This window comes from Raphanus sativus, chromosome 4, assembly GCF_000801105.2.
Source record: "Raphanus sativus cultivar WK10039 chromosome 4, ASM80110v3, whole genome shotgun sequence".
NCBI lineage: Eukaryota > Viridiplantae > Streptophyta > Magnoliopsida > Brassicales > Brassicaceae > Raphanus > Raphanus sativus.
Window position 1 is genome coordinate 13,528,320 of NC_079514.1, and position 19,254 is coordinate 13,547,573.

Consider the following 19,254-nt stretch of genomic DNA (forward strand, 5'->3'; position numbering starts at 1 on the left):
AAAAGGATTGTGCATTGGTACCCGTATGATCCTAATCCACATAGGCGAGCGCTTGCTGAAGGCAGAATTGTCACTGGATCGCATATTGGAAAAGAGATCTTTATTCCAAGAATTGTTCTTTGCATGATGAAACAAATCTACCGTTCACCTTACGTCGACGACAGTTTCCTATCAGATTGTGCTACGCAATGACAATCAACAAAAGCCAAGGTCATAGTTTAAAAGATGACGTTTTATATATGCCTAAACCCGTGTTCTCTCATAATCAGCTTTATCTGGCCCTATCACGTGTCACAAGCAAAGCGAGATTAACAATCATCAAAGGTGAAAATCCCCACAAGCGAAAAGTGAATAACGTTGTTTACAAAGAGATCTTCAAAGACCTTGTTCTCCACAGAGGTACTTTCAATTAAATTAATTGATCCACATCCACCATTTTAAAAAAATTATCCTCAGAAATAAAACTTATCGAAAGATTTACAAAGCCCGACACCACCACCGTAGGAAGCTATATACTCTTGAGAAAAACACACACGGTTCTTATGCAACTATGACAATCTGGCATCTTATTATATAACTAATCATTGTATATATAATTTTATTTAAGTTAACTAACTTAATCTTTACCTTTTGCAGGCTATTTTTCTCAAATGATTCCATCGCAACATCTTTTCTTCAGATACTTTGTTCTTTTATATACATTTTTATGATATTTAGATCTATTCAATTTGTTTTAAGACAATTTCATAGTCATCAGCAATTCATTTTTTAAATATATTACAATCATACCAAACAAAAAATATCAAAATCATAATCGACACTTAAATAAACACTTATCCGCGCGTAGCGCGGAGATTAGTTCTAGTTATAATAATAACAACTCTATGATGCGTTACCATTTTTTTTCAAACATGAACTATTTTAAAATTCAAATAAATATTTCTTTTTGCAAAAGCTTTGTCTTATTCTTAACAGATTAACAATGTATTAAATTTGATTAAGAAGAATAAGTATTAAATTTTGGTGAATGACAATAAAACGAGCTAATCCAACTAACTACTCTTGCTAATGATTAGGTAATAACATCCGTTACATAAGTGCATGGAGGACACGCGTTGCATGGATTAGTACATACATAAAGCCTAACGTCATTAGTTGATGCTAATACACATGATTTAAATCATTATCATCATTAGTACAATTTGCACACTGTCTCTATATAAACAGAGAGACAGTGACACATAAGAGAGAGAGAGAGAAGCAAACCTAACAAGGATGAAGCAGTGACGGTGAGACGACGGTAACGAAGAAGCAAAAGAAGTCACGAGAGATCTGAGGTAATAACTCTTGAATGAGAAAGAAATAAAGTTTCGTTTTTTTTTTTGCTTCCTTCCTTCAATTTGAAGCTCTGAATCTATCATTCTCTCTCTCTAGAATCCATTTTTTTTTCTGATAAGCCATCTCATGGATTCCTCGTGATTCCACTTTAATGCCCCTTTTCATTTATCTTTATTACTCTCTTAAAAATTCAAACTTTTCTTCTCCTCTGTAAGAATTGTCTTCACACTTTTTTTTTTTGCGAAATTCAGGTTTAAAGCTCTCAACTTTACGATGGTTCTCGACGGAAACGGCGGTGGGGTATGGTTAGGCGGCGGCGGAGGCGGAGTCGGGGGAGAACGGGGTCAGGAGGAGGAGAACGAGGAAGCTTCGTGGGGTAGGAATCAAGAAGACGGTGGTGGAGGAGGCTCTCTGTCTCATCAGTTCAAGCCTATGGTTGAAAGTGGTGGTGGAGATTGGTTTAGTAGTAACCAACCACATCCACAAGATCTCCAGATGCTACAGAGCCAGCAAGATTTCAGATTCCTCGGCGGGTTTGGTTTCAACCCCAACGACAATCTTCTCCTTCTTCAACACTCCATGGACTCCTCTTCCTCTTGCTCTCCCTCTCAGGCTTTTACCCTCGACCCCTCTCAGTCTTCCTTCTTGGCCAACAAGTCTTGTCTCCTCAACGTTCCTTCCTCCACCAACCCTTTTGACAATGCTTTCGAGTTCGGGTCGGATTCTGGTTTCCTGGGGCAAATCCAAGCTCCAGTTTCCATGGGGTTCGGTTCGTTGACGCAGTTGGGGAGCTCTGTCCCTGACTTCTTGTCTGCTCGGTCGCTTCTCCCGCCGGAAAACAACAACACAACGCCGTTATGCGGCGGAGGTGGTGGTGGTTTCACTCCGTTGGAGCTGGAAGGGTTTGGGAGTCCTGCGAGTTTTGTCGGGAGCAGAGCGAAAGTTCTGAAGCCTTTGGAGGTGTTGGCATCGTCTGGTGCGCAGCCTACTCTGTTCCAGAAACGTGCAGCCATGCGTCAGAGCTCTGGAAGCAAGATGGGGAACTCGGAGAGCTCAGGGATGAGGAGGCTGAGCGATGATGGAGAGATGGATGAGACTGGGATTGAGGTTTCAGGGCTGAACTATGAGTCTGATGAGCTGAACGAGAGCGGTAAAGCTTCTGAGAGTGTTCAGAACGGAGGAGGAGGAGGAGGAGGTAAAGGGAAGAAGAAAGGAATGCCTGCTAAGAATCTGATGGCTGAGAGGAGGAGGAGGAAGAAGCTTAATGATAGGCTCTACATGCTTAGATCAGTTGTCCCCAAGATCAGCAAAGTAAACATTTACTTATACTTTCTTATCTGATTATTATAGCATTTGTTATGAATGTAGTTGCCTGTGGTATGATTTGGTTTGGTTTTGTGGATTTGCAGATGGATAGAGCATCAATACTTGGAGATGCAATTGATTATCTAAAGGAGCTTTTACAGAGGATCAATGATCTTCACAACGAACTTGAGTCAACTCCAACTGGATCTTTGCCTCCAACTTCATCAAGCTTCCATCCGTTAACACCTACACCTCAGACTCTTTCTTGCCGTGTTAAGGAAGAGTTATGTCCCTCTTCTTTGCCAAGCCCTAAAGGCCAGCAAGCAAGAGTAAGGCTTAAACAAAGCTTCATGGGGTTTTGTTTCTTTGGTTAAGATATTTACTGTGTGTGTTATGTAAACCACAGGTTGAGGTTAGACTAAGAGAAGGAAGAGCAGTGAACATTCACATGTTTTGTGGTCGTAGACCTGGTCTTTTGCTAGCTACCATGAAGGCCTTGGATAATCTTGGATTAGATGTTCAGCAAGCCGTGATCAGCTGTTTTAACGGGTTTGCCTTGGATGTTTTCCGGGCTGAGGTGAGAACAATACTATCATCTACCTTTCACTTCCAAACGTTTGAGAGTTGTACAAGATTTTTGTAGTAACATGTTTTCTTTTGTGTGTGTGTGAATATCAGCAATGCCAAGAAGGACAGGAGATATTGCCTGATCAAATCAAAGCAGTGCTTTTCGATACAGCGGGTTACGCTGGTATGATCTGAGCTGATCCTGAGTCAAGGTCCTTAAGCATCTGATGAAGCAGAGGCTAGAAGAACTAAAGCCTTCAAAATCTGCAATTTTCTTCTATGTTTTCTTTTTATTTACTAAACCTGTTTGAACTAAGCATGACTTCAAACCCTTTTTTTTTAGCAATGTTAACTTTATTATGTTTCATCTCCTCAAGTTATGACCAATAATTTTCTTTTTAGTGAGCTATAGCTTTTGCACATATACGATTTTCTGGCAGAGAATCTAACGTGAGTTCAGCGGACAAAACAGTCTGAGGTTTAAAGGAGGTAGCTTTGGTTTCAGCAGATAAAAAGCTTGTAGCTCTTTATTCGGTAATGATGATGATGTAAGAAAGAAGTACTCAATTCAGATTTGAAGAATGAACAGAGAAAAGAAAAGGAAAGAGGCAGAGAGCAAAAGAAAAGGCCCCCACCATATTTTGTCTTTTCTTTTTCCTTAAATGCTCAAAAAATCAAAATTTTGTATATCCGTTGTATCCGTACATAAATGTAAAGGTAGACAGGAGACAGAGTTAATGGCGGTTAGTGACAGGAGAGAGAGATCGTCACGAGAACCTAGAGGATGTTATGAATGATGATGATGAAATACGTAGTTAAGTCGTGGGGCCTTCTAAATTGAATCTTTCAAAAAAATTAAAAACTTAAGCTTTTAGTGTTTTGATTTGAGATCCGAATGAGTTTCTATCTCTCTCTGTACTCTCTTGTATGATTAATGAAGTCCTCGTGACTCCAGTTGCTAATGTTCTCTTTTTGATGATTCAAACGGTTTTGTACTTTTCTTATCGTTTTCTCTGCAAAAAGTCTTTATTATTTTGGAGATTTTAAACTTTTCAATCCTCATCATGATGTCATCATCTCTTGTTTCTTCAGAACATTAAATTAAAATCAACTTAATACGTAACTTCTCTTATACTAACCTAACAGACTACTGCTAGAGTGCTAGTATAACTAGTAGAGTTTCTCATCCAAAGCAAAAGGAGATTTGCCGACCGACGGGGGTGTCTTGGTTTCTCCCAGCATCAAACAGGAACCATGTTCACATTAACATGAGTTAATGCCTTTTTTAGCTACTCAATAGCAACTTTTAACCCAACACACACAGACATACTACTGATGAAATAGTTAAGAGGATTTCAATATAATGTTCTAAAAATCGCTAGACAGTGATTAGACATTTTATAGAGGATTACTGTTTATGCGGGTAGTTCGGTTGATTTTTCGGACCCTAGACCGATTTTTAAATAAGTCGCTTTAAAAAATCGTTTTGCTAGGCGGCCGCCGCCTAGACTGATTTTTAAAACACTTATTATTTATTAATCCACATTGGAAGTTTTTTAAAAAAGTTCAGTGAAGACTTTTTCTTAAAAAGACCACAACGTGTGTTACTTGAAAATCTATGTCGCTGCTCTCTCTTCACCAACCATGTCAATGTGATCATCAAACCTGATTAAGAAGGTTCGGATTTCCATCGGGGCAAGCTCAACCACTAGCTCTTCCTCGTCCACAGCTTCTCCTCTCTTCACCTCCTCCCCAGCAGAGCCTTCTACTTTCCAGACTAGCCTTCTCTTCTCCATTTCCGCTTTCTCTTGGTTCCCTGAGAGACTTGTCTCTATCACTTTGCGTATCTGTTCAGAAAAAGTAAAAGAACATAACAACAATTGTTTTTTGTTAGGACGGACACAAATAAGAGATCAATTAAGCTGTCGGTCTCCTTTTGCGTACCTTTCTGTTGTTGAATAGTTTCTTTAGTTCTACTTTTGTCATGACTGAGTACTCACTATCCTCCCCAGCCTTCACACGGGTTAAAAAGACAGAAACAGAAAAGCACAACCAGTTAACAATTACTAAAAGTTGATGGGATCCTAGAGCCGATTAATAGATTGGTCCATATTTCTTACTTTAAACATGTAACTCCTAACAAAAACCAACACAATCGTCAGAGAAATAACATAGCACTGAGGATTAATCGCATAGTCATCTTTTCAGGAGCATAAGAACGTAAAAATATAGTTTTAGGTGAAAAATACACACTATACGTGACGGCTTCGTCCTACATTCAATCAAAAGTTCGTTGGCACTGCAGTGCAGGCTTTAGTGTTTTTTTTTTCTGCTAAGCAACGCAAGTTTGCCAATTTCTCTAATTATTTGCTATCCTAATCAGAATCTTGGGCTCAGAGTTACACTACAAGTCTACAACTACAACTAAAAAGCATATAGATATAACTTGTTAACGTTGCAAACGCATATAGAGGACTGAGTAAGAACCTCGAATAAGTGAGCAAGCCTTAAAAGAACTTCCCCATTTTCCAACTCCTGAAAAGTTTACGATTAAAACATTAACGTAGTCAATAAATAAAAACACATGGCATATTTACAATTTACAATCCAACTAACCTGGAGGGTGAGTAATGCGACGTTATTTGGTAATGCGTATGACGACTCAAGCGCTGAGAATATCGTCTTATGTGAATTAATCCAATGATCTCCTTCCTATAAGCACAATGTCTTATATGTCACTTCGCTATCTCAAAGAAGTGAGGGTAGTACGTATTGTTTTATCTATTTTAGAGCAACCTGTTCCGTGAATGCCAGAAGAAGTGGAGAATATATCTCTTGACCAAATGTTCGACGCCATCTTGCACCATCTCCAGGTTTGTCTATCTGTACGTAAAACTTTCCTTTTATCTGCAAAATAACTCAACGGAAAGCAAACTGATTCAGGCTAAAAGGAGACGATCTGGTTCTTCTACCTTGGAAACAAACTGTCAGATTTTCCCTTAAAAGCTGAGATACTTTTGCAACTCAGACGGCTATAAATGAGATGAGAACTTAAGATTACCGTCAATCCTTTGCATCCATCAGGGAGACAGACTGTTTCATTAAGAATCTCGCCAACACCTCTGATGTCATCATGAAGCATTCTCCTGCAGAATGAGGAAAAGAAGGTAAAACACAAGCAAAACCACATATGCTTTTTCTTGGTAATATAGAGAATGTTAGTCAACAGACCGATGAAGCATCAACTCGATCTGGCCGTCCTCTAAGCTGGATCCGCCCACAGCGCGATCCACCAACACCGATAGCTCTGAAGTTTTATCTTGCATGTATATCCCGAGATTTATCTGGAGGAAAATAATAAGTTAAACAAAAGGCAGATATAGTTGCAGATGTATCATGAGAAGGAACCCCAGATGGAGTTGATGCCTTACAGGATAATAGTTCCCAGCAACTGGTTGGTACACTTGCAAGTCCCAATCTGATCTGAAGTCCCGAATCTGCAAGAGTTTATAACGAAGTATGCCACAATGAAAACAATACGGTTGTTACAAGTAAAAGATAAACACTACAGTCTACAAGGATGAAATTTGCATCTATACCCGTTTGATGAAGTCGCGTCCGTTAGAGTCTGTGTAAAATGTTCCATTTGTCTTCATGGTGGTTGTAAATTTAGTGATAACCTCCTTGCTATTACCATCATCAGCTGGTATGGGCCCAACCTAGAAAGCAGGAAATAGTAAGACTGCAATTGTGAATTGTCTCCATCAGTTTAAAACGAAGATATGTGAAGCTAGAGAGAGATCGGCTCACAGTGAACTCAATTTCAGCATGGTCTTTTCCCTTGTACACTCTGGTAATCTGCACATGAACATACCCATGACAAGTAGATCAAGCAGTTATAGCTATATAACATAATGAAAAATGTTAGAAAGCAATACATAATTGCAAGAGAAATCACCTGTGATATCCAGGAGTTAAACTCTTGGTGCACTTCATCAAACAGAGGTCCCCTAACAACAGTCAATTGAGCCTGAGCCAGGCAAGACAATTAGTTTACACAAGGTCAGATATTAAGGTTACAAATGCAGTCATATGTCTTACCTGTCCTTCAGATTTAATTGGACGTGCACCATCTGGTCGAAAAACGTAAGCTCCAGAAGCCTTAAAAGTATATGAAAACGGTTTAAAACATGATACGAATATAACGAAGCAAACGAGATTGTATCTGTTAGAGAGCTGAACCTGTGGATCCTTGTCAGTTCCATTGCTTCCTATGTAATAAGCATATGTTTGTTCTGCAGTAACCTTGAAATTTACCGCAAATCATCATCAGATCGTGACTACATATTCGAATGGAAAAGTAGGGACGTGTAGATTAAAAAAAAAACAAAAGGCACACGCACCTGATTTTTGGTACTTAAATAACGAGTCATTTTCACACCCTCTTCTGAATAGAGTAACTTCAGATTTCCTTGGCCAACCTCTACATCTTGATTCAAGCTTCCAGAAGTAACATATGACGCAGATAGTCCACGCCCTTAGAAACAAAGACGCAAGTAAAATATAAAATGACTGTTGGAACCAGTGAACACCATTCTGGAACTAAATTTACCACACAATTTTACACATTCTGGAACATAACTAACCTGTTCGTCCAGTGTCTGAGATGACATACGTGCTGAACCCAAGAGGTGGTACTGAAGCTGTAAATGCAAGCACATGTTTTGCAGTATCCTTTGGTGATCTTCCAAGATATGCTTTGACATGCTCCTTTCTTATCCTCAATGTGATGTCTGAAAGAGGTAGAATCTGCGACACTAGTTCTTTCCCAGATGCATCTTTCACGATAACATTTTCAGACGACACCTAGTAGAAGTTATCACGCACACTAGGTAAAATGCTTGAATGAGTGGGACATAATATTGGATAATAACCAATGATAAAGTGAGAGCTTCACCGCTCAATCAAAGAGATTGAAAAGTACTTACAGGAACTCGGACAACTTCCTCCCGTTTCCATCCTAGAGAGTTGTAAACAACAACCACCTACAAGGGTAGATTAATGTAAACAGAAGATACAACAACTAACCAAGAGGTTCAAGACTTCATATACTGAATGTACATCACCTTGGCAGACTTACCAGGCTTTTGCCGCTGGACAAACGAGCTTCAGATGCTGGACAGTAACTAATATTAAGCAAGGGACACTGCCAATATGATACACAAGACAGGAATCAGCTTAGCCCATTAGAATACTGTACGTCTTTAGTCATTAAAGTGTTCATGAAAAATGCTATAAAGTAGCTTGCTAAAAATTTGCCTGAAGCAAAGGCATCTTTTGCAGAAAAGAAAAGATAATAAAATCGATCTCAAAGTCTTCTAAATTCTTATAGTTCGGCCATAGTAATTATTGGAATCCTAGAAAAACGCTAAACAAGCACATTACCTGCTCAAATTTCGTGTCGGAATTCTTTTCGTCAGTACTTGATTTTGATGCTGATAAAAAAGAAAGGGAAGATGCAACCAACTTCTCGGCCTAATAATGATCATAAAGAAAATCTTAAACAGCTGAACAAGCTAGAGAAATTGGTTGCCTAAAAACACAAGAGTTGCCTGCTAACTAAAAAACACCTGCAGGTAACCCATTGAGAGTCTAAGAGCATAATCTGCAGCCACATGCTGTCTTTGTGTACCACTAACTGCATCATGGTGTTGCGCAATTGCCAAAGCATCAGCTAACATATCAGTTGTTGGTCCTGAACTGCTCCTACCTCTCAAGAATTCCAATTGTCGAGCTGCCTGTTTAAAAACAGACGAGGCCACGTAAGAATGGAGCTAAAAGAAACCACAAATCTATGAACTTTTACAAAAATAATAAGCCATACCAGATAGTAACCGCTTAGATCCCTCACATATTTTTTAAAGGCTGGTCTGCTCGTAAAGTACCCTGTCCAATATGCATTAGGTTTGTCCGCATACCTGCCACAAGTAAATGTAGCAATTTTATATAATCAACACGCATATGAATATTTAGAGAGTTAAACCCGAGGCTATCAAAACTCACGGGAAGAAATCATCAGTCTTTAGGGGCCACGACTCGTTTGCAGCATATTTTGCATCTGTGTAAATAGATGGTGTTGAATACAGAACATTGACACGCCCATCCTGGATTGCGCAAACGACAAGGGCAGAAAAGATTGGTATCTATTTTACCTTTGAAATTTGTGAAATCCAACTAATTTGAATTTGCTTAGTGTAAAAAAGCCAATGTACCTTGTTAACATAATGAATAAACTTGTCCATCTGTCTGTACCATGAATATGCATACTGGTAACGGAAGTCAGTTCCCATTAACCACATGATATGGTTTGTCCTGGTCACATTAACCTTGACAAGATAAATCCAACCAAAACATTATAAGACATATCACATAAACTTCTTTATTTTTGCTGATTTCAGTGAAAAAAATATAATACTTACTTGTGTAAGGGCTGCAGCTACAAAGTCGTTGACACGCTCTTGAACATTGTAGTCAAAAAGGAGAGGATCATCCTATATTCAAGATCCTTCATCAGTGCACGTTCAAGCAAAGTTAAAACACAGAACATCAGGTTCGATTGCTTTTTACCTGGATAGGAGGTGATACATCATTTATTTCAAATGTGAAACCATCAGGAGGGTCATAATGCCTTGGGAATACACCAGTGAATATCTACAAGTAACATCAAATATCAGTGAGACAAAGCCAGCTAAAAAATGCAAACAGCAGAACCATAATGTGAGCTTCAACAGTTTTAACCTGAGAAGATGAGCCAAGGGACTTGGAACCTTGCCAAATAACCTCAAGTGTCTTCTCTCTTAATCTCTTTGCACGATCTTGGTAGTCAATTCTAGCGAAAAACAGCGAGTCAAAGCCTAACTGTAGAAGAAACAAAAAGGGTTGTCCAATCAAATTTACTTGAGCCCACACAGGCTAATCATTTCACGTACACTCATTCTGAAGCAAAAGCAACCAAACGATGTAAAAAAATATACCTCTGCACCAAGCAAATAAGCTTGTACAGCAGAATGTCCAAAGGGATCGATTTGCCAACCGACTCTAGGAACCTGACCAAACTCCCTTTTAATAAACTGATGGCCTAGTGTTGTCTGATCAATCATGTCAATATAATGTGGAGTCGCCTCATCGTGCATACACATTCCACCATTTCTGCAATAACCACACATCAATATACATACAAGACACTAAAAAAAACAAAAAGGTGATCAAATCAAACGCACATGAACTCAAGTTGACCAGAGTCAACAAGTTTCTTGACCTTAACCTTCTTGGCATTGCTTTGTTGCCTCCACCATCTTTCAAAGAACGCCTAAAACAACACTCACCATCAGCTAATTTCATCACCAAACGAAAACAAAAAACAAAAAAAATAACATCTGTATATCTGAGAATCTCACCATCTCAACATATATGAACTTTCTATTTTGATCATCCAGCAACGAAGCGATGACAGATTCGATTACATTCTCAACACAAGCTCCCTGCTCAATCAAATCCACACCAAAATCAAACCCTAAATTCGCAGAATCCAATCCTTCTCCCACTTCCATAGATAAGAGAGAGAGAGAGAGAGAGAGAGAGAGAGAGAGAGAGAGAGAGAGAGAGAGAGAGAGAGAGAGAGAGAGAGAGAGAGAGAGAGAGAGAGAGTGAAGAGAGTACCCTAATGGAGTTATTGGCGCCGACGTAGTACTGGTCAACGGTCTTGAGCCAGCCAACGTCGTCGTGGGAGTGAGGAACCAAGTGTACATTGATTTTCTCAGGGACGATTCTCGGTGTTGTGTTGTACTCTATGTACTCGGAGTTGACGCCGCCGATCACGATCACGATCGTCACTAGAAGCAGATGGAGAGCAAAGGAGTGGAAACATTTGACCGCCATAGACGCGAGAGAGCTCAGAGAGGGAGAGGAGCGTGAAGATCAATGTACAGAGAGACGAGTGTTTTTGTAAAGGACGACGCGCGTGAAGAATCGAAAGTGACGTTGTTCTCTCAGATAATTTAATTTAATTTAATTTCTTTATATTTTAAACTTGTTAATCATTTAGCTTTATCCACTTCCTACCAATAAGAGACAATAAAATGCACATTTAAGAAATAACTAGATTTTGATCCGCACTTTTATTTTAATAAAATTAAATTAAATTTGTAATTTTGCTTTAGAGAATAAATAATTATAAAGTTTTCTATTTGTGTTTCAAAAAAAGTGTTATATTATAATAATTGATTTTCAAGCGGTATTTTCATATCCAACTCAGACCTATGATTGAACTGATAAATCCAGTGATATGGGTATAATTCAGTTCAGTTTAATAAAAATAATTATAATTATAATCTTAGAAAACCTAGTAAAAATCTAAAAATCTGCTATCAACCTAAGATCCGATATGAGATGACCCGCAGAAAACCAAAAAAATAAATGATTTTTTTCAAATGTTTATTAAATAATTCATACTTCTTAATATTATATAAAATTGAAAAAGTAAATATTTATACTTTAATGAGATTTATATTATGTCATTTGAAGAAAATGAAAGCAATGGTAATAGAAAACTTTATTATTGATATGAAAATATTTTTTTTTTGTTACTATGATAAGTTTGTATTTTAATTTATATTTAGATCTAAAACTTAATTTTAAGATAATTTTTTAAAAAATTGAACACTCAAAATTGACATATCATTATTATGTAAAAATTGCATAATAATATATATTTTTAATTTGCATGTATATATTCATATTCGATCTTTAAATAATATTATAGATGAAAAAATGATATTTAAATTAAATGGAAAGTATATACTGCATAAAAATTAAAATTATTATCATTCACAAAATATGGAAAGTATTAATTACCATAGTTATAGAAAATATTTTATTTTTAGTTTAAATTAAATGGCAATAGAAAGACTTGTAAATATTTTAAAATGTAGGGACAAAATCTTAAATTTTTAAAATAGGATCCTACTTTAATAGTATAGATAAAAGTCTATTTCAGTTTGATCAAAGAAAAAGAGAGTCTATTTCAGTAATGTGTTAATTAGTAGAGTACTGAAGAGTTGCTTGTAGGAGAAGTGATAACAAATTAACAATGGTCCATTCAGCTGCTTTGATGAGAAATTGAATTATTGCGCAAGCCAAATCGAATGATTGCTGATAATTTTTTGCAACAAAGAAAAATGAATGCTGACTTATTTAATTTTGTCTAATCGAAGGTAGTAAAATACGAAAATACATATACAAATTAACGGAGAGTGGGACCGGACCACCTGTTGATTTCTAGTGGGCTGAGTTACGCTGAGAGCAATCCAAATCGAGCAAAAGCCCATTTGTCTGATTTAAACCTACCCGCCGCTTCAATTGACAACTACTAGACTATGCATTGCTGCATCGATCATATTAATGGACAAAGACTCAGTTTCCAACTTTCCATTTGAAAAAAAAATCGACTAAAAGGTTTTTGGTATAAAAGTTTAAGAGACTTTAGAGAGATTCTAGATATGAATGACTGAGAGGTTTTAAGTTTAAATCCCTGGATTTTGTAAAGGAGGTACATGCCATATGTACTTTAACTCTCTTTTGAAAAGTATACATTTTCAAATCAACTTAAATGTGTAATTTATGAAGATTTCTACTAGATAATTTAGGAGTTTAACCCATAGGCAAAAGAAAAAAAAAGTTGCTCAAGCAATTGAACTAACAACAATCCATTCTCATGACTCAGTATATAGATCTTTTAATGTAAACCAATTAGCTTACTACTCCTATGAAATATGGACACTATGAAATTGAGTCAAATGGTCATTTTAGTCTCATACTAGAAACAGATGTATAAACCACATTCTCCCCCGATCTCAAAAGGAAAAGCAAAAATGGGATATGAATGTGTTTTGTGTTCATGATCTCTCAAAGAGACCTTTAACATAAACCATGTCTTTCTCACTAAGCTGAAGGTCCTTCCTCATTTCTTCAACCTGTACATCATCTCCCTGAACCACAACCTCGCTCAGTGTCCCATTTTCTCCCACCATCATCTTCACCTTTATCTCCTCTTTCCTCGACGCCTTCTTCCAGTAATACGCTCCTCTGCAACACATACATCCATTTTCATCAATCATTCACAACACACTTCCAAAGAGAGAGAGAGAGAGAGAGAGTTTGTGTAAAAAACTTACGCGAGTGGACTAAGAATGGTAATGAAGAACCAATTGTTTCCAAAATCAGGCAATGTAATGGTTAAGACAAGACCCACACTTGCTAAACTTATACATGTACAGAACGTCAGCAGAGCAGCTTGTCCTCTACTCGGAACCATTGTTCCTTCAAACCTTTATTCACTCACAATCAAACAACAATATCAGTAACTAAAAGTAAAAACTCTAAACTATATCTTCTGAATGAGAGAGCTTACGTGATGGTTTCTCCTCGATCAGTGATGTTAAAATTCTTCCTTGTGAAGAAAGAGAGAATCTCTCCAGCAACTTGCTTTGGCTCCTTCTTGACGATTCCTTCTCCTTCGCTAACAACGAACGTCTTCCTCACTATCTGCAAAAAAAAAACAAAAAAAAATACAAACTTCGGTTTCGAGGGTTTGAAGGTGGAAACAAGAGAGAGAGAGAGAGAGACAAAAGTTTCGAACCTTTGATTTAACAGAGCGTTTGATGAGAGACCAAAGACCTGGAACTGAAATAACGAACAAACCCAACGACGTGTAGTAGCTAGCCAACGAGTAACCACCACCAGTCTCCGCCAACAACAGTAACGAACTAGGGTTCTGTTCCCACCATTGATGAATCTGAACCGCCGATGAAGAAACAGCACTGAGAGGCTCCACAACCATGGCGGTAACAGGAGAGACTCTGTTTCGTTTCGTCACACAGTCCCGGAGTCTCCTCCGCCCTTTGATTATTACTACATCTCTTGAAGTCTTCATCCATGGACACGACAGCGACGGAGAAAACAGCTTCGTTGTCGCCATTGTCGAGAGAGTCGTCTATATGGCTTCAAAGGCTTTACATGATCGTGTTCGTGTGTGTGTGTGTCAATGAGTCTATCCAAAATCGAGTGGTTCTCATTTTTTCTTTATTAAAATGGATTTTAATTTGAATATATGACGTAGGTCGTTGCAATAACAGAACCTCTGTTTCTCTGTGAGAGGTCATCAAGATCTGGAAGGTAGGTAAAAGAGACCCACTAGCCATCATTTTTAACAAGTTCACCCATCTACAGAGAGAGAGGAGTCTTTATCATTGAGATCTTTCTTCCCGACACAAAATCAGACCCAAACATGATTTTGATTTCTTCTTTTTTTTTCTTTTGGAACCTGTTCAATGTCTACTGTTTATAGTTTTGTGTGTCCACAAAGGTTTTTTTTTAGCAAAACTAGGGACAGTAATTAATACAAGAAAACACAACAATGAGTCAATTTTTGCAATGAGTTACTTAGAAAGCAAAGAATCTTATTAGAGACAAAAGAAAAAACAGAGTTGCTTGACAATATTTCACAGCCAGTTTTGTAATTGGAATCTTTTTGATCAAAGTTTTTTTTGCTGGACCAACTTGGTTGTCATCTCTTTTTTTTTTTGTAACACCACTTGGTTGTCATCTCTACTTTGGCAATAAAGGCTATAAATCATAGGTGGGTTGAAGCTAAGGTCAAATCTTTTTCCCAAAGTTGCTACTTTATAGGAAAAAAAAGTAACTCTGAATCTTTGTGGGTCTAAACTGCTAATCATAATAAGTAGTAGGGTGTTCTTGAAACAGAGGAATACATTTTCTTCTGCTAGTTCCACAGGGATGTCCAAAACTTTATATCTACTGTAACAGCTAGTGCTAAAAGATGGATTTGTGACATCACCAACAACAAAAAAAAGAAATCACACAACATTCCACTCTTTGCTTCCTTTTTATATCATCAATAAATAATGTTTTTTTACAAAGTTATATTTTCTGCACTCGTTTAAAAAAAAATTGCTGAAAATAACCTCCAAAGGAAGTAGAAAAAAGGAGGGGAAAAAACAAACAAACAAATAATAATAGCTCAGCTGTTCTTTATACACTTAACAGAAACAGCTGATCAGTCTTCTTCTCCTTCATCCTCCTCTCAAATATATATATATGTATACTTTTTGATCATTTAAAAAGCTGACTTCCAAGAGTAACAGTTGGAGTACCTTCACCCATGACTGTTGTTAAGCTCACTTCTTTATCCAATATCCTCTCCAGCTCTGTCACAACATAACTCATTGTTGGTCTCTTCTCACTTGAAACATCAAGACATGTTAATGTCAGTGTAATAACCTCCTCCACTCCTTCTGCTGTGTATGTACCACCTAGTCTCTCATCAATCATTTCTGGTATCTCAGTGTAATCCGTTATGCTTTGCATCTGCATTCAATAAAGATCACTCCAGTTCATTACAAGTCAGATTCAAAATACACTACATTAACAACATTCTCTATGATTACATACCCATTCGACAAGAGTTTGTGTTGAGCTTGAAGGGGATGGTTCTGATGCTTCTCTCCCACTTACTAATTCCAAAAGGAATACCCCAAAAGCATATACATCACTTTTCTCTGAAAATCTTCTGAACTCTTGAACCCTGCCAAAAAGCAGAAACATCTGAGAAACTTGGATACAAACAATAAACAGATGTGAGGTGAGAGAAGTTAAGATTACTCAGGGGAGAGGAAGATCTGGTCTGCAACAACGTTAGAAGATGTACCAACATCCTCTCTCCCCAAGAAATTGCGGACTCCTGCATCCGCAACTTTAGCAATGAAGTTCTCATCCACAAGAACATTAGCGGTTTTGAAGTCCTTGTGTATCAGCCTAGGACTCAGAGAGTGGAGATGCGCCAAGCCTAGAGATATATGCATAGCAAGATCATCAGTACACAATAAAGAACTCATATGATTCAAGAAGCATATAAGTTTTACCTTTAGCTGCTCCTATAGATATTGCAAGCCTGTTTCTGAATTCTAGTCTGTTTCCAGGTACTTTACCACCAGCACCTAATCAAAAGTCAAGATCCAAAAATGTTGACTACATTGTCTTACTAAAACACAAGTTATGAAAACAACACTGACTAGTTTACCAAATCTCTAACAAGGACAGAGAGTTACCGTACAGGTGACTGGAAACACTTCCATTAGGAACATATTCGTAGACAAGAAACTGCGTGTTGCTTTCTTGGCAATAGCCCAATAGAGTTACAAGGTTACGGTGATTGATAGACGATAGATAACGAACCTGATTAAAAAAAAAAAAATCTCAAAACACTTGTGTTCTCTCTAGTTCATATAAACCAAACAAGGAGTACCTCGTTGACGAATTCTTGGGTAGGCAAGCCGGGTCTTTTCTTGATGGCGACAAGAACACCGTCTTGAAGGAGACCTTTGTAAACCTCACCGAACTTGCCAATACCGATAAGGCTTTTGTTGGTGAAACTCTTGGTGGCTTGAGCAAGTTCCTCCATTTCAAACCTTCTAGCTTCTCTCATTGACAACTCAATCGCAACGTTTCTTCCTTCATTTCGATTCCCAAGAAAAGTCAACATATTGATAAAGAGAGAGAGAGAGAGTGATGGGACTTGCAATACCTTGAGTTGATGGATCAGAGGAGCCAGTCTCATCAGAAGTTCTTGAAGCATTTTTGCGGCGGAAGATGCAAAACCAAAGGAGAAAACACAAAAGAGCAATCAAGACAAGAGCTCCAACAGCACCTCCAATGGCTGCTGCTCTAGGAATTGCTGACATTTGGAAACAAAGATAAGTATCTCCGATGCTTTCCAAGCTGCTGCTACTACTACCATGCGATAGCCCTGTGGAAAAGAAAAATAAAACACACGAGAATGTCGGCGAAGAAAAAGAAGATACGATTTGATTATAAAGCAGCAGAAGAAGAAGAAGACAAAACTAAAAGCAAACAAAGCTACATACATCCCTTTTTTTTGTTGAGAGGGAACGAAGAAGTAAAAAAAGTTGTCAACTTGTAAAAAAACTGAATCAATCAACCAAACATGCAGTAATAATAAATAAGAATATGAATGATTTTTTTCATTTAAAAAACCTTTAGACAGATCTCTCTCTCCAGGAAAAGAAACTCTCTACTTCTACTTCAACGGCGAATAAGTGCTTTGATTGATTCCCCTCACAACAACATTCAATGTGAGAGTGTGGGAAAATATTAAATCTTTTTTTTGTGGCAGATTCAATAGTCAAAACCCAGAAAATGAAGAAAAAAAAGGTTTGGTGTGAAAATGGAAGAAGAAGAAGAAAGAGGTTTTGAAACATCAAATCTTTGCAGCAACTTCTAGAACTAAGTAATGTGTTGGAACGCAGACAATGCCGACAGAAAGTGACATCGTTCAGACAACAACTCCCTCTCTCTCTCTCTCTCTCTCTCTCTCTCTCTCTCTCTCTCTCTCTCTCTCTCTCTCTCTCTCTCTCTCTCTCTCTCTCTCTTAAGACTGAAGCTTTTACTTACTGTGAACCAACAACAACAACAACAACAAGAATCAAACTGTTTACTACTGTTTCTTTCTTTCAGATATGCCTTTGCGAAGTGACAATTTTTAGAGAGTTTTTACTCTTCTTGTACAACCACCACACACCACACCACACCCATTTGTTTAATTTTTGTTGGGAATAAGAAAAAAAAAGAGGAACCCCTTTGAAGACAAGTGGGTCACTTCGCCAGTTTGCAATTGTAAATCAAGAGATATGAGGGAGAATACTTGTTACTTTACATCATCACCTTAACGTGATATATATACAACATGGCAGAGGAGATCTCGTATAACAACTCAAGCTTATCACAATCTTACGTGATCTCCTTTTGTACTTATCTATACAATATATATATCTAACATATAAGACTATGTCGGTTCTAGAACCATCTAGAACCTTAACACTCCCCCTCAAGTTGGAGAGTGCAAATTACACACTCCAAACTTGGACAACAAGTACCGGAATGCAGAGCTCCCCAATGCCTTCGTCATAATGTCTGCTAATTGTTCATTTGTGCGAACGTGCACCGTCGAGATAAGCTTCGCCTTCACTGCATCTCTCACCGAATGACAGTCCGACTCTATGTGTTTCGTCCTCTCGTGAAATACTGGATTTGCAGCAATATAGATAGCTGATTTGCTATCACAATACAACTCCATAGGTGCTTCATGTTTGACTCCCAAATCGGCTAACAACCTCTTCAACCACTTTAACTCTTTCAATGCATCAGACATAGCTCGATATTCAGCTTCAGCTGATGAATGTGATACTGTATCCATCTTGGCAACAGGCGCAAAGGTTTCCTCATAGTCCTCTCCTTCTGTCTGATGATTGCCGCAACACACCAGCCTCGCCTTGTATCTCTCAATTGTCCCGTCTGCATTATACTTTATAGTAAAGACCCACTTACTCCCAATCGCCTTCTTCCCTTCAGGCAAGTCAACAACATCCCATGTTCTTAACAACTCAAGCGCATCAACCTCAACTTTCACTGCCTTTCTCCACCTTCCATCTTTGAAAGCCTCTTTGTAGTTTCTTGGTATTAAACCTGCACTCACAGCAGCTAGAAACGCCTGGTGTTGTTCTGAAAACTGAGAGTCACTGACATAATTTGCGATAGGGTACAGAGTTTTACCTGGACACGTTTCTGATGACTCTGTTTGCAGCCAGGAGGCCGGAACGGTGTTATGTTTATCAGGCGTAGACTGTGCATTATACAGAACATAGTCCTGCAGCTTCGCTGGCAATGTCGTCTTACGGTGACCTCGACCCAATGGCTCCACACTCTCGTCTTGTTCTTGCGCTACAACCGGCACACTATCACTTGAGCAGGTTCCTGGTACCACCATAGAGGCCTGCTCTTCTGTCACAACGCTCCCCCTGTCCACAAGAATCTCAGGCTGGTCTTCTTCGTCGTCATTTCCATCGATCACCAAAACCGGAGATGGTGAAGGAACTGCTTTCTTATCAACGT

At 38.2% G+C, this 19,254-nt stretch overlaps 4 protein-coding genes across 5 annotated transcripts; 1 reads left to right on the forward strand and 3 right to left on the reverse strand.

Moving 5' to 3' along the window:
* Positions 1-1,200: 1,200 nt before the first annotated feature.
* Positions 1,201-3,611, forward strand: LOC108855230 (transcription factor ICE1). The gene is made up of 5 exons (XM_018628996.2): positions 1,201-1,337; positions 1,590-2,649; positions 2,748-2,972; positions 3,050-3,220; positions 3,322-3,611. The coding sequence occupies exons 2-5, from the start codon at positions 1,612-1,614 to the stop codon at positions 3,403-3,405; spliced, it is 1,518 nt and encodes a 505-aa protein (XP_018484498.2). The 5' UTR covers positions 1,201-1,337; positions 1,590-1,611; the 3' UTR covers positions 3,406-3,611.
* A 1,176-nt stretch (positions 3,612-4,787) lies between these two features.
* LOC108854530 (alpha-mannosidase At3g26720) lies at positions 4,788-11,235 on the reverse strand. The gene is made up of 29 exons (XM_018628120.2): positions 10,930-11,235; positions 10,668-10,751; positions 10,491-10,579; positions 10,245-10,419; positions 10,009-10,128; positions 9,838-9,921; positions 9,690-9,761; positions 9,483-9,596; positions 9,274-9,374; positions 9,095-9,188; positions 8,841-9,008; positions 8,656-8,745; positions 8,351-8,416; positions 8,199-8,255; positions 7,857-8,076; positions 7,614-7,747; positions 7,453-7,515; positions 7,312-7,371; positions 7,169-7,240; positions 7,021-7,068; positions 6,810-6,929; positions 6,642-6,707; positions 6,442-6,554; positions 6,272-6,356; positions 6,007-6,117; positions 5,827-5,922; positions 5,698-5,745; positions 5,155-5,223; positions 4,788-5,057 (listed from the first exon to the last, which is right to left on the reverse strand). The coding sequence occupies exons 1-29, from the start codon at positions 11,146-11,148 to the stop codon at positions 4,827-4,829; spliced, it is 3,069 nt and encodes a 1,022-aa protein (XP_018483622.2). The 5' UTR covers positions 11,149-11,235; the 3' UTR covers positions 4,788-4,826.
* A 1,820-nt stretch (positions 11,236-13,055) lies between these two features.
* Positions 13,056-14,295, reverse strand: LOC108854531 (protein COFACTOR ASSEMBLY OF COMPLEX C SUBUNIT B CCB1, chloroplastic). Its single transcript, XM_018628122.2, has 4 exons — positions 13,907-14,295; positions 13,679-13,812; positions 13,443-13,595; positions 13,056-13,353 (listed from the first exon to the last, which is right to left on the reverse strand). The coding sequence occupies exons 1-4, from the start codon at positions 14,243-14,245 to the stop codon at positions 13,164-13,166; spliced, it is 816 nt and encodes a 271-aa protein (XP_018483624.1). The 5' UTR covers positions 14,246-14,295; the 3' UTR covers positions 13,056-13,163.
* An 848-nt stretch (positions 14,296-15,143) lies between these two features.
* On the reverse strand, positions 15,144-17,906 carry LOC108849379 (nodulation receptor kinase). 2 transcript variants are annotated; one of them, XM_057006677.1, is made up of 8 exons: positions 17,758-17,906; positions 16,871-17,092; positions 16,592-16,797; positions 16,395-16,521; positions 16,209-16,283; positions 15,949-16,132; positions 15,739-15,871; positions 15,144-15,654 (listed from the first exon to the last, which is right to left on the reverse strand). In XM_057006677.1, exons 2-8 carry the CDS (start codon positions 17,025-17,027, stop codon positions 15,400-15,402), a joined length of 1,137 nt encoding a protein of 378 aa, XP_056862657.1. In that variant the 5' UTR covers positions 17,028-17,092; positions 17,758-17,906; the 3' UTR covers positions 15,144-15,399. The 2 variants fall into 2 exon arrangements, with proteins under 2 accessions (XP_056862657.1, XP_018478430.1); XM_018622928.2 differs by lacking the exon at positions 17,758-17,906 and adding an exon at positions 17,341-17,696.
* Positions 17,907-19,254: the final 1,348 nt, after the last annotated feature.